Below are 15,281 nucleotides of genomic sequence, written 5' to 3' on the forward strand. Positions count from 1 at the left end.
TTACCTGACTACATCCAATTATCCATTTAACTGATTCAAAGGTGCCTGAAAGCTCTAATTTAGGCATGGTGCAGGTTCGTTATGTGCTATGCAATCTATGCCATGACTTAATTGAAGGACTTGGAGTGACTTCCAGGAGGGTTGGATTGGATCCACTGTCAATGATTATTAAGCAATAAATAGCTCCCCTGACTGCAATGGCATTTCTATGCATATGCAAAACGAGCCTTCTTTACCAGACAGAGATGATTAGTCTGGGTACAGCCAACCTGATGCCTTAGTTCCCATCAGTCTCATTAAACACCCCTCCTTCTAAGCTGATCCTGTCTGAGGAAACTGTGGAAGGTGCTCTTCTAAAATATCCTCTTTCCTCTTTCTCCCCCACAAAGATGTCCAAATGGAACGAGTACTTGATGTTTAAGGAGATTATCCGTTTTTTATGCTGTCCTTAGCTCTGATCAATCTTAGCAGAAGCATCTATGCAGTGTACTAAAGGATTTATGTATCTGATTAGAAAATAAGTTGAGACAGAACCATTCAAAATCTTATCACTTTATGGCCAACCTGATGAAGTTTTTCAAGATGAAAGATAAAGTCAGATGTGTTTTCTATCAGAGAAAAGGAGCTGGAGTTTAAATTTTTTACTGTATTTTAAGCTACAAAGTTATCTATAGCTTTTATTCTTAAGAGGAACAAAATGTAGAAATATACACGTGAAAAAGCCACAGTTCACAAGCCATTTGTTCCTCTGCATAAGAAACATTAATGGCTTGAAAAAATGTGGATGTTTGTATGGCACTGCTTAAAAAATAATCCTGTTATTTAGTGGAAGAATTTTATACATTCCTTTTTATGTTTTCTTTGTTATAGAAAGAATAAAACTTATTCTCATAGGCTTATAGTTTAGTTTCCATATTACTTAATTTCATAAAAATCATGTTTGAAACTAATCGCAGTGCCTTAAAAGAAAGCAGAATAATCCATTGTTTTTTAAGATGGAGGATGTTGGCTTACAGGGAAAAAACATCAACAACATATATTAGGTATATGGCTACTATTTCCTTTTATATAACATATTAGAATAAAATAGAGTGAGAATGAGACAAGTTTATGGAATGAGAGCACAAAGAACATGTAGAAGAGAGTCCTCTCACAGGCCTCTGTTGCGGAAACCCCAGAGGTTCCAGATGGTTCAAGCAGAGGGCAAACACTTGCAAAGTTATTAAAGTTATCCTGCTCTTGGCCTCACCCAAATGGAGCAGGGACTTTCCTTACAGAAAAGGATGAAAGTCCTAAATTGTTCCCCACGCTGGTTTGTGCTGATTGCCAATCCACTGAGTGTGAAAGTTGTGCTTGCGGCGAACTCATTGAGGAGGAGGAAGAAATTTCACTTTAGCAGGCTTTCAGTAGAATCACAGATTTTCACAGGAAGCCTTTACCTAGCCACAGCCAGACTTGTAAAATTTGGTGATTAGTCACAGAAGAGGTTATTTGAGCACTGATTTCCCCTTGAAGAACATCATACTCCAAAAGCATCCAGTTAGAACGAAAATATATTTGTTAATACCCAGAGGCAGGAAACTTCTTCCCATTTGCTTTGTATCAAATGTTTATCCTTTTTATCCATGCCCATTGCCATGGCAGCAGCTGGGACACAACTCCCGCTTTTCACAGGAATTCTTAGGCACGTGCAGCTAACTGCTGCTGCGGTGTTCCCTTGGATACAGAGCCAGAGAAACTCTTCCCCACGTGTGGCTGGTTCCCTCCTCCAAGTCCAGCCACCACGCTGCTCTAATTAGGGAGCGCTGCTGCGCGAGTGCCAGCAACCCCCCGACACAGGCGCGTGCTGAAGGTCTGTAACACTCTCTGGTTTGTTTCTTTGTGGCTGTTTAGGCGCTACGACAGCTATAAGATCGGGACGTTCCTGCTGTGCAGCAGCGAGTCGCGGGCGTTCGAGGTGCACATCCGGCAATGGGATTGTGGCGGCCACCGCTCCGCCACCGCCTGCAATTGTGGCGTAGCTGCACAGGAGGAGGGTGACACTGTGGTGCTGGACACCTGCAATGGCCACTTTCAGGACAGCGGGCCCCAGCTGACCATCCAAAGCGCTGAGGCGTCGCCACAAGTCAAAATCCTGAAGTCTTACGGAGGCAGGAAAATAACAGTACGTGCGTGGATGGCTGGGCGCTCTTGTGGTGGTTGTGCTTTGAAAACACACATTTAATATTTTTGGATTATCAATGAAGTTGCTAGGAAAATATCTGAAACCATCAGAGCGCCTGCAGCCAAATGTACCGCAAAATGAGAGGCAGGGAACTATCTGGTTAAAGTGTTGGTTTAACAAACTGTGAAACAAAACAAAGCAAAAACCTCTGGAAATGTCGTGGTGACACAGCGGAGCTCTGATAGCACTACTTGCTCTCTGCAGCACGGCAGCCCACTCCCTGTTTGCTTATGCCAGGCACTACCCAACCACATCACATAAAGCAAATTTCTTTGCAGAGCTCAAGTTATAAATATTCAAGGAAAGATCGCAGGTAGCAGAATAATGGAGTTTTTCAGTGGAGCAGTAAGACACTATTAGTCAGATCCACAGAGCCCCCAAAAGCTATGAAAATGGGCTGTAAATGTGCAACATTTGCTGTAACATAAAGCATTTGCCTAAACAAATATATGGCCACAACTTACTTTGCATAAGTATCGTTTATCCACACTAATCCACAGAAATCACTGGAAAAACAAGAGCAGGCTGCACCAGGGGTTTTGGTAAGGAAAACAGCTGCAAATTATGGCCAAGAATATAATTTTATCCTAGAGTTGTATCATCAAGATTTATTGCCATGAAATGTTTTGGATGAAGATCGGTCCGCAGCAGAGCCAGAATGATGCAGGAAGTGCCTGTGCTTGGCTCTCCTTGTGATCTCGCTTGGAACAGACCTCAGGAAGGTAGTAATTGAAAGTCTGTTAATTATAGAATAGAGAAAAAGCGGGAATCAAGCTGTCATTTCATTTTGCAACTGAATGCAATATAATTACTGTTTTATTACTAGGATAATCTTAGCAAGGAATCCCTCGTCTCATTTACACCTGAGGTAAGACTCGGGGAACCAAATCAGGGCAGAGTGGGGACACAATATGAATCCTGCTGTGATGTGGGTGGGAACCTATTGGAACTGTGCAGCAGTGAACAGGATCCCTGAGCACCCCACCGAGTGGGGTGCATCCCAATTCTCCCAGCACTTGTCCATCATTATCCTCTTGCAGCTCAGGAACTGGTTCCCACTGGTTCCCACAGTGTTCAAGGAGGATTGGAATGAGGTTGGGTCATGCAAAGTGGCAGCTTACAGCAGCCGGTCACTAAATAACTCTGCACACTGAGGTCTCAAGAAACCTTCTTTGAAGCATCAATTAGCAGCATTAAATCCAGGTGGGATGCATTGCCCAGGGCAGCCGGAAAGTAAAGGGTTAGAGCCCTCCAAACTCCCGAAATAAATCCACTGATGGAAATGTTAATCTGGACAGCGCAGAAGACTGAACAGATCATGCAGTCCTGACTACAAGGGTTTTACAGGCAGCCCTCTAGAAAAAGCCTGAATTAGTGAGGAAATAAAATGGGCAGAATTGTAAATTAGTGAAGCCAAACTCAGAGTAAACTCTGGATTCAAGGAGAAGAATAAAAATATGAGCTTGTTACTACTTCACAAATATGAGTAGATTTGATGGAGAGGAACTTCAAAGAGACTGGAAAATCCCCACCCAAAAGAAAGGAAAACAAAGGACATTGTTTGGATGAATAAATTATATTTAGTCAGGGGCCTTTAAAAAAGGAAAATAATTATTTCAAAATTGTTATAATGAGATGTTTGCAACTCTAATATATATTTTTAAGATGAACTGAAAATGTTTCGTTTTGGATAAACAGGAAGTATTAAGGCAACTTATCAGGATAGTATGTTCCTGCTCCCTCTCCAGGCCCAGATAATTTTCAAATAATTTTCTTTTAACCTGTAAAAATAAAGTAAATTAAAAAATACATTTCAGTTGAAAAGGTACTTTCTTTTGTCTTTTTTTTTTTTTTTTTTTTTTTTTTTTTTTTTTTTTTTTTTTTTTTTAATTTGGTTAGTAAGCCAATCTGAAAAATCCATTATCCATGCAGTTAATTTTTTGGTTTGAACCTTGCAAGATTTTCTTTTTTCCTTTTAAAGGTCAGTGTAAGCCTACCACCAGTCCTTTAATGAGAAAATTGCTTTATCCACTTTAAAACACAATCATTTTCGGGATAATCCAGCCTTGGAAAATGAAATGATTGTTCAGAAGGAAGAAAGATGTTTTTCAATCTTGGCAGTTTCTATTTAAAAAGTTATTATTTTAAAACTATTAATATAAAAGACACAAGGGTGGCCTTATTGTCATGGAAGTCGCTTCAAAAATTAGCTGGTAACTTACCACTGGGAAAACTTCAATGGATGTGAATATTAATTTAAGAAGAAAATACTCATGCAGTTATATATTTATGTAATGCTATCAGATATTAATGCCATGGAATCTGAAAGCAAGCTAAATAATAGCACAAATAAATATTTATAGTGTTTTTAAGTGATCTTAAATTACCTCCGCCATCACTAACATCCTGCTTTGATATTTTTGTTTATGGAAAGAGAGGGGTTTTATTGCACAAAAAGCTTGGTAAGAGCTTCAATTCACTGGGGCTTTTTTTTTTTTTTTTTTTTTTTTTTTTTTTTTTTTGCCTCTTCAGATCCTGTTCCCTTCAGGAGCGTTTGTTCGAGCAGACCTGAGCGAGTGGGGAATAGGTGTGACAGTGAGGACACCAGGCAGGGACTTCAACAGCACCCGGGGTTTGTGTGGCCTCTTTGACGGGACGGCTCACAACGACCTCGGCAACGTGCCCGAGGAGGACTTCATAGAGGAGTGGAGGTACAGAGCCAGAGAGATCCCACCCAGGACGTGCTCTTTGCTGTGTTTCTAACAGCCTTGATGGGTTTATTTCATCACAGACTCCCCTAATGACCTGACAGAGAGATCTGCTTAACCTAAGGGAAAGCCTGAAGCCCCATCTCCATCCCAGCAGCACAGGGGCTTAATTTTCAGTCAGCACAAAACATACCAGCAGTTATCAAGAGAGAAGTTTTATATTCACAAGCGATGTCATGTTAGCGACTGTGTTAACATCCCTCTCAGCTGTTAAAAAAAAAAAAAATACAGTTCTCACCCACACTTGAATATGTAGACAGCTGACAATAGGGATTAATTAAGGGTTTCATACTTCTCTTCTTCTTTTATTCTTGAACACTAATTACAATATGTGAGTATAGATTAAATGTTACATTTTGACAAAGTCTGGTAATGTATGTACCATGCTAAAACTTAATATCCGCTCTACTAATGATGACAGTGAGCTCTGAAAACTTGTGCTTTCTGGGACAGATGATGGGCAAACAGAGCCAGGAGTCTGACTCTGACACTTCCCTGTCACAGTCACTGTCCCTAAGCCCACTCCTGTCTCTATCCCTATCCCACATTTTAATTCCCGTTGCTGAACTGCAAACATGCAGAATAGGTGTTCCTAAAACCAAACTGGGTTTGCTTGTGTAGCCTGTTTTATGAACTAAGGAAAAGGAAAGCAAAATATCATAACATAACACTTAATCTGTACATGGGAGCTCAGAACAATCCTATAGGAACAATGAATTTTTAGACTTCTTGACTTCAGAAAATAAACAAACACCTCTGCCATATGCTAGTTCTATTCAGTGGGCCTAAGCAATGGCTATCTAATGCCAATTTTGGCCTGTCATTATAAATTCTACTATTTAGAACTCAGCAGCCACCATTAGCATCCTAATAATGTGATAATCAGTCAGAGATTGCTTCTAGGAAGGCAGATGGAGAAATAACTTGGTGCAAGAACCAACCAGTAACTCTCTACCCAAAAAAAGGGCTAAAAATGTCTTTAGGAGAACTTGCTCAAAGCAATTTGATTGAAAGAGCTGAAGCCAAAGTACAGACCACAGGAATTTACTTACGAAACACTGAGGAGTTTTCTGGGGCAACATGATGGAGATTCTTCAGGGAAGACAGAAGCTTCTGCTCAGTGAGAAGGGCAAGAGGGGCAGTGAGTTTCATCTTGCAGCACTCCCAAGGATGGATTCTCAAGGACCCCTCAGAACCTGGTTAAAAAAATCGAGCCAATAGAGAAGCTAAGGTCACCTCCAGAGGAGCCTGGATCATTCTCTGATCCGCTCATAGAGAAATGGCCCAGTAAAAAAATAAAAAGGTAGAGGGTGATTTTTCTGCCGCAGTTTTTAATTTCATTTTAAATAACTCTGCAAGTGTGCTAGGTTTTCTCCAGCACCTGAAGCTAGTCTGAGTGCCCACCATCTGGCAGTTCAGAGCTTTCCCTGGCTCCCACCTCTCTCAAGCAGCTGCAGGGCTCTGCACGCACAGATCAGCTTTACACGCCAACTTCCCGACACAACTTTTAAACAACAACCAGAGCTTCCCAGCCACTGAATGGCAACCAGAGAAGAGATGATTTTTAAAACATGTGATTTAAGTAGGCAAAATAAAATTTTCAAATATTTAAGCATATACCAAGAAACCAGCAGAAATGCCGTTAAATTCTGGACACTTTCTCTGTTATAGCATTCAACTCAGTTTGAAAAACTTTAGCTCTTCCTGGATTGTAGTGGGTGGCTCAGAGGAATGACAGTCTGGTCATCTCATGCAGGGGCGAGAGGGCACATCTGAGCTCACTGAGGAGCTGCTGGTATGTGCATGGCTGTGAGGAATGATGGGGTTTCCATTCTTTCCACACCATAAACCCTTGCTCTGTTGGCTGGGGCTGACCAAAAGGAGGAAATTAGTTTCACGGAGGATTAATGGAGGATTTTGTTTCAGTAAGATATCAAGGCAAAAGAGTTTCATTCAACTGATTTTTTTATTTGTGTATTAAGTTTCTGTCCTGATCCTGGACCAGTTTGGGTGGTTGATTTATTGTTTTTAACAAATAAATTATATTTACAATAGCCTATAATTTATGCAGTATTGTATCAAAGGAGGATCTGCTGCTGCTGCCTTAGTCTAGGTTTAAATTTACTTGGTGCTGAGTCAGGGAAGCTTCAGGGGCAGATAACCCCTCTATTAGAACCAGAGGAATGGAGCATGAAGGACACTCATTCAGACACTAAAAGATGTTGTCCAAAAGACAAGTCTCTCAATCATCAAAAATGTTATTTTTTTCTGAGACTGCAGGGAAGTGCAGAACAGCTTGTGCACTTCCATGAGCATGAAAACCACACTTTTGTCTCATATTGTCTCCTGCTGAGCCCACACTTTGGGCAAAACGGTTCCATAAATGTTTGTGCTCATGTTTCAGGAGGAGAAATAGGTTCATTTTGCAGTGTCAGTGAGATGTTCTATTTAAAATTATGATTGTGTCAATGATCAAAATAGTAATATCAGATATGCCATTTTAAATGTATTTTTTAAAAATTAGATAAAGGCAATTATGGTTTCCAACAACAGTATCTAGTGTTTGGCTCCAATATGCTGGCGAATGCTTTCAGTTTCCTGAAACCCCAGAATTCTGGCTGCAAGACAAAATTAATGCCAAAATAATTTAATTTTTTGTTGCTCTTTCAAATCTGTCTGGTAATGACATGCTGCCAAACATTGGGACAAGAAACATATCCTTTTCTATGAAGCTCTAGGATTCCTTTTGTGCTGCACAAATAAGATCAATAAGAGATATGAGATTTCTGAAGAAACTTGAATCATGACTGTTTATTCAAACTGAAGTCTCTAGAAGTTCATCCATCATTAAAGACTAACTTTAAAAGGGGGAAGAGAATCATCTCAGCTTATATGAGAGCCTAGACCTATGATCAATAGAAAACTGCTTTGTGTTGAAAGAAAAAAAAATCAAAGAAAACTCTAGTAGAAGGAAAGAAAGAAATGAAGTATGGGGAAAAAAAAAAAGGGGGGGGGGATATTTAAAAGAAAAAAGTTAGCAATCTGCATCTTAGAGGAAACTGCTGATAAGGAGAAAACAGGCACACAGATAAAGATGATTTTCATAATATGAGATTTGAAACAAATAAGCCTTTTTTGTCATTCTCCAAGAGTTAGCTGGGTCATCCAGGGACAAATCCAAGGCACACAAAAGGTAACCTGCACCTCAGAAAGTCCTGCAAAGAGTAGTCAGGCAGTTAGGCAATGCTCCAGCAAACCACTTAAACATCTGGCACTAAAAAGTCTCCATGAAGTGCTAGAAAACACACAGGACAACTCAAGAAGGGCAGAGCAAAAGTGACTGGAGAAAACAGAGGTTAAACTTAAGCATTTTCTCAAGTACTTTTGTGGATTTGAATTTATGCTTACACTAGCCTTGGTGAAAGAATGTTTCCTTGTGTGATAGACTAATTTGTTGAAAGTTTTCTCCCCCTAATCCCTTTCTATTTTTAAATCAGAATTCCTCCAGGGAAGAGTTTATTTGACAAGACTCCAGCACCCTCCGAGAGGAAGCAAAGGAAAAGTTTCTGCAGGTGCCAGAAGGGGAGCACCAAGCCTATGCCTGCGGTAAACACAAAAAATGCCTTTCAGAGTCCTTCCCCTCGGCCCTCTGGCTGCCGACATGACCACGTGGATCACAGCTCTGCAATCCCATATCTGGATGTTACATCTGAGTTTGTTGCTCACACAGAAACAGAGACAACTTTGAGAAAAGATGAGAAACCACCCACCAAGACTTTTGGTCAAAGATATTTTTCTAAGTCAGTCCAAAGGCGAGGAAGCCCTGAGGTCCCGCTAAAGGCCCTCCCACACAATGTTTCCATGAACAGCAATAGTTCCATTGACTCTACCAAACCAGCAGGAGACCTAAGGAAAGCAAAAAGGCAAGACAAGTATCCTGAATACTCATCCTTTCACCCATGGCATGGCCCCGCCCAGAGAGAGTCAAAGAGCTTTGCATATTTTTTCCCTGAGGACTACTTTGAAGGGGTTCGGATGAAACTTCCACTGTCATGGCCCACTCCCAATGGCCTGACTGCCACCAAAGCTCAGGAGATTTGCCACCAAATTCTTGCAAATTCCACCATTGGCTTGGTGTGTAAGGGCCTCCTGGCAAAACACCTGGATAAGGCAATCGATATTTGCCTTTTGGACCTGCAGCTCAAAGATGACGTGGCTTGGGTGAGGGCACTGATCGCCCTTTTGGAAAATGAGTGTGAAAGGAGAGTGTTGGGGAGCAGAAAGGGAGAATTCCCTTTTGGAAACCAGCCATCTGCTGCCCGGGAGGAGATCCTCACTGCTCTCCGGTGTCCGGAGCTCTGTAACGGCCACGGACATTGCACAGAACTGGGCTGCCAGTGCCTTGAAGGCCACAGCTCCTACGACTGCAGCATTGCCAAAAGTAAGTAAAGCATTCTTTCCACGCTGGAATTATTAGGTAGAACATCTGCACGGAGTTGTTTGTTCTCCAAGCAATGCTACCAGTGAGGTATTTGATGAATTACTAATCAGGTTTTGACCTTGAAGAGCCGATCAAAATATCTGGTTGGCTGGTCCTTCTCTTTTTTTGCCTCAGTAACTTTTTAAAAATGGATTTACAAGCCCCTTAGCAAATTGGTTTTGCAGAAGTGATTTTCTTTACATCTGATCTATCACAGGCATGCTGACAAGCAGGCTTCTCACAAAAAAAAAAAAAAAAAAAAAAAAAAAAAAAAAGGAGAAGAGCGTCCTGCTCACCTTGTGGTCAATATTCATGTAAATAGTGTAGAGATAGGTTTTATTTTTTTTCCTGGTCAACAGAGAATAAAGTTTGAACATTAATTTCAAACACTGTACTAGTAACAAGACAAAATTAAAAGTGACAAAATGGACAAGTAACCCTGCCAGAGCCATCTAATAGCTACAGGACATACTCGAACCTGCGGACCTGATTCTGCAAGTATCCAAGAATTATGTTTAGGCAGAAGACTGCCCCACTGGTTTTGCTGCTTCTTTACAGCTCAGCCTCTCAAAGGGTGATTCCATGTGCAGTGTGAGTGCTGAGAGTACTTTAAACTAAGCACACACAGAAATGTTAGTGGTGATTTCAGAACGTGAACTCTGCCTCAGCAAACCACATAAGCTCATGCTTGGAGTGACAAAGGGATACTTCAGACTCAGCCATACAGCTGAGTTCCTGCAGCTTAAGGAGCCACAGTGTTTCAGCTAAACTGAAATGTTGAGGTGTGCTCTCTTAAGCCATCCCAAACATGGGGGAAAGCCTTTTTCTTTGATAGGCTGGTCTGTATTTAGGACAGGCACATCCAGGGTCAGTCACCATGGCTTAGCTGAGAAATCCAAATTTCCAGCCAGCCTCAGGAGCCCAGTGGCACATCTGATACCCTGTGCATTTATTGTCAGGGATGGGATCACACGCATTCTTCACAGTATACATGACTTTCATGCATTTAAAGCAGTTAAAGCATATCTTGACATCTGGGGTTTTTGTTAATGACAGACTAAAATTTGCAGAATAACTTCCCACTTTCACGCAGAGAATAACTGACACCAGGGACTGAAAAGTGAGTTGGGCAATTTTGAGGCAATTGTCCAACACACAATTCAATGTTTAACTCCATTTCTCTGTGATACAGAGGGGTTAGGGGGCTTTCTTAGGCCAGAATTTAAAATTTCTTTTGCTATGGCTGAAATCTCTCAGATTAGAGGAAAATAGCTTCAATACGACCTTTCAAGTAAAAGCTAATGGCACCTTGTCTTCTTGCTGTGACATCAAATAGAAACAAGGACAGAGAGCAGAGCTCAACCTGAGATTGCACAGGGAGGTGAGAACTGGAAAACAAACACACATAAACTGCGGCAAACACCCCCAAAGTCATTGGCTTCCTCTGTCCTGACTGCTTTGACTGTCTCTTGCTGCCTTCGCATTGTTCAAGGTCCAGCTGGACAGGGTACTGGGCCATCTTGTGCAGACTTTTTCTTGAGTTAGAGAAAAACTGAGAAAAAAAAACCACAGAAAAATTAAAACCAAGGTAACAACTGGCATGCTTAATTTTCAGGATATTCTCCCTTGTCTTTGGTATAAATTTAGAGAAGTTAGGACAAAACTTCACTCAATAAATTCATCCCAACATTAACAATGGAGAGGAAAAAGTACTGCCGTAATCTAGAGTGAATCAATGGAATGAACTGCAATGAGGTCCATTATTAAAGACTGTTTATGAATTCATTTATTAGTGATTTAGAATATTTTTCTATAAATACAAAAATAGAGAAGCTATATATAAATATATGTATATATTTGTATATGTATAAAACTATTTGATCTTGTGAAAGCAATATAAAGCAGATCTATACAAACAGCCAGAAGCTGGATCCCCCCTGTAAGGAGAAATAAAATCTTAGTTCCGGCATGCCAATCACCCTGACATTATAACACCTAGAAAAGGTCATCTGGATAATTTGGTACAGTCAATCAAGACAACCCTCCATGAGAGCTTCACCTTTAGCTGTTCTTGATTTTTGAATTTCATTCAGAATATGTTTAAAGATACTTGCTTGTTTTCACATTTCACATGCAGAAAGACATACACAGCATAGAATAATTTAGATTGGAAAGGACCTGGGAGATCATGGAATCCAACCCTTAACCCAGCACTGCCATCTTTACCACTAAACCATGTCCCCAAGCGTCACATCTTAGGTGGCTCTTCGAACACCTGCAGGCATGGTGACTCCACCTCTTCCCTGGACTGCCTGACCACCTTTTCAGTGAATACATTTTCCCTGATGCCCAATGTAAACATCTCTTGATGATGACAACAACAAGATCCTCTTGTCCTATTGCTTTTTACTTGGGAGGAGAGACCAAGCCCCACCCAGCACAACCTCCTCTCAGGTAGTGCAGAGAGCAATAAAGTCCCCCCTGAGCCTTCTTTTCTCCAGGCTAAACACCCCCAGGGCTGTTCCCCTACATATCCCAATGTGCACGTGGGATGGGACACCTCTTTCCAGGGAAAAGCACAGCACTGCCCCACAGCAACAACCAACCTCTCAAATGTCGCTTCAAAGGACTGGAAGTGCTCAGAAATGAGGTCCTGGTGACATCACTAAAGCCAGGCTTTCACACCAGAATAGGTTATTAGAGAGGAAGAATTATGATCAATCTCAGAAATAAATCGATCTCAGACCAGCCTCAGAAATAAAGCTGTTCAAACCAGAAGAGTTTGAGCCCCATCGCTGGGAGCTGAGGAATCCTGGCCTGGCTGGCAGGAAATCAGCACTGTGCTGGGTAAGCCCCTGGGCTTTGTGACTAATAAGCAAAAGTTCTGTGGGAAGGGAAAGAAAGGAGGAGAAATTAAGAATTGGATTAGGTTCCTGCAGGACATATAAAAGTGCTGTCTCTTTCACTTTCTTTTCAAAAAGTCAGGAGAGAAGAAACAGGAGAATACGTGTTGATCTCAGAAATGCTGAGTTTTAAGCGCTATTGCAAGGGAAAAGTCATTTTCCACAAGAAGCTACATGAGTAATGAAGGAGAAGGCAACTCCATTTGCTGGCTATATATTTTCCCATCAGTTCCGAAACAAATCTCCTTCTAATTTTCTCGGGCTGGAATTATAGATGTGAATTAAAACTCCCCCAAGATCAAGGAGGCCATCAACATAATTCAAATATCTTTTTCAAGGTCACCCAAACTCAGTTACTCCTCCAATACATTGCAATATATTATGCCACTGGTTTTGGCCAGCAAGCACACAAAAAGATGGTCCTGCAGTACATTTAGGAATCAGAATACAGGCCATAATATATTTGGAGTAATTTTAAATGAAAACACAATTAAAGAGAGAAGATGCGAAGTGTGGCTTGCAGACAGGCTTACTCCTCTGCTCTGCCTGACTCCAACAGGAGCAGTCCAGGTGGCCAGAGCTATAATTATCTTCACATGAAAATCGCTATTTGGAGTTGAAAGGCACCTCTGAAATTTGGCAGCATTCCAGAAGCTTAGAATTTCTTAATGTTGCTTAACATTTCATAACCCCCACCCCCCCAACACCTGTATAAGGTGCTTAAAATGTCATTACCACCTGTAATTAAAGGCAGAATCCAATTACAGGGGATAGCAAATCAGGTTGGTGCTTACCATTTGTATATATTGACCATGTTGCTTATTAAAAAAAGTCAGGACTAGTAAAGCACGCATAGAGCAATGTAATATGCAGATTGTATGAAGCTCTAAAGAGCAATTACAAGATAAAAGGTAATGAGGAATAATAAGGACAAATTAGTTTCAGTGAAGTAATGACACTTGAAGTTTAAATTTCTATGTGGAAAGTTCTGGGGAGGAAAAAAATAATTAACCAGCAAAGAAATCAAAAAGAGCAAAAAATTGTGGTGAGAAGGTGAGAAGGGAACGCTCACCTACCACACTCACAGATATCCCATTTTCATATCAGTACACTTCATTGGTGTTATTAAGAGTGGCTGTGAACCCAACTGCATTTTCAGAGCTGTGAACCACAACCACACAGGTCCCCCAGACCCATCTGCCACAGCAGCTTCATCGATTACACCCTGTTAATTTTAGAGTGGTTATATAGACCTTTCTGAATTCAGCAGTCTGCTTTGGGTCCTTCATGTAGTGTAATTAAATAATATGAATTAAAGCAATTTAAGATTTATATATATATATATATATATATATATATCGTGAGAAAAAGTATGAGGTCAGTTATTAGAGTTCCTCTGGCTGGGTCTTCCAATGGAAAATGTCTCTCTCCCATTGGAAGAATGAGCTCAGAGTTTTGATCAGACCAGGAATGCAAGGTCAGGTACATATTATAGAAATCTCATTGCTTATGTAACTGGGATTTTTTTTTTTTTTTTTTTTTAAGCTTAATTCTCATTTTCAAAGGAAAAGCATGAGGAAGACATTGAAAGAAAATAAATTTTTTCAGGATCCCCAGGTGAAAGGGGAAGGAGTATTTCAGCTGTCTACGTCAAACTGCCATCTGCTTTGGAGACTTTGTATGGGAGGACACTGACTAAAATAAATACTTTTCTCCTGCTTGAATCAATTCAATGATCTTTAAATTCCAGATCATAATGATTGTGTAAGGGCTGTTAGGAAGTCAAGTAAATGAAGATGTTTTGGCATTTCCAATATGTGTTTTGCTGATGTGATGCAGAGGGAGCCATCAGGGAGTATTGGCTCAATAGATGCTGTCCTTGCATATATTAGACTATATAAAATAAAAAATGCATCTTAGGTTTTTCAAAGGAAATATAATCCATTTCCTAAATCTCCAGGATATCTACAATGAAAAATATTACTCTGTGTAATCAGAGGCTGGCCTTCTCTGTGGCTGGGACCAGCTTGTGGTGGCCAGACGTTCAGGGGAGAATTCCATTTAATAGCACCACAAGGGCCCCAGGAACAGAGTTACCAGAAACTGTGGTCCCTTCCACAGGAATTGATCATTTTTCAAATTGTTTGGGTTAGTAAACAGAGAAAAAAAATCAAGATTTTTGTTAATATGGTAAAACATGTTCTATGGCAGAGAGGATGCAGTACCACTTTAGCAATTCCATTGATTTTTCAAAATCGGATTTCATAAGAAGAGTCAAACATGCTTGTGAGAACAGCAAAAACCATGCTTACTGTTTTAAACTTTTCTCACCACACAGAGAACTATTGTTATTAAAAAAATGTTAAATTGCATTATTCCTTAAAAAGCCCTTCTTCTTTTCAAATACTATGTCATTGAGCTTAATTCTACTCTTCATTATAACAATTCCATTGACTTTGGTGGGCATAGCATTATCAAAGTCACAGTTCCTGTCACTTTGATGAAGTTATACTATCAAGACAAAAATCAGGTCTCTTTTTCACAAATGTTCTTTTCTTTTTCCTTTTTTTCTCTTACTAATTGTTGACTTTTACATTCTGCAATGTTGAATTTTCCTGTCTATCCAACTGAGGGTGGTTTGAAACTTTCCACTGCCTGTAGCCTCTCCATTCCCTCTCATGTGTTCACCTGACAACGGATGGGTGTGAGGCAGTGTTCTTGTACTAAAATTTAGAAGCTAGGGCTTCTCTTTCTAACAAATGCATTTTTATTCAATAATGAATTCTGTAAGGCAGGGGACATTTCAAGCAGATCTCTCTATGTACCATTGCAGCATAAACCACACTTTAATACACAGCTCCCATCCCACTGGGATTGTGTTCTTTACACTGGGCTTAAAGATATTA

At 40.5% G+C, this 15,281-nt stretch overlaps 1 protein-coding gene across 1 annotated transcript in view; it reads left to right on the plus strand.

The window, feature by feature from the left end:
• Positions 1-15,281, plus strand: part of LOC120755029 (von Willebrand factor D and EGF domain-containing protein-like) — a 178,168-nt gene that overhangs the window by 69,417 nt on the left and 93,470 nt on the right. Inside the window, 3 exon segments of the mRNA XM_040069525.1 lie at positions 1,894-2,164; positions 4,757-4,935; positions 8,490-9,433. Coding sequence (XP_039925459.1) covers positions 1,894-2,164; positions 4,757-4,935; positions 8,490-9,433 — 1,394 coding nt within the window.

Source organism: Hirundo rustica, chromosome 7, assembly GCF_015227805.2.
Source record: "Hirundo rustica isolate bHirRus1 chromosome 7, bHirRus1.pri.v3, whole genome shotgun sequence".
Taxonomy (NCBI): domain Eukaryota; kingdom Metazoa; phylum Chordata; class Aves; order Passeriformes; family Hirundinidae; genus Hirundo; species Hirundo rustica.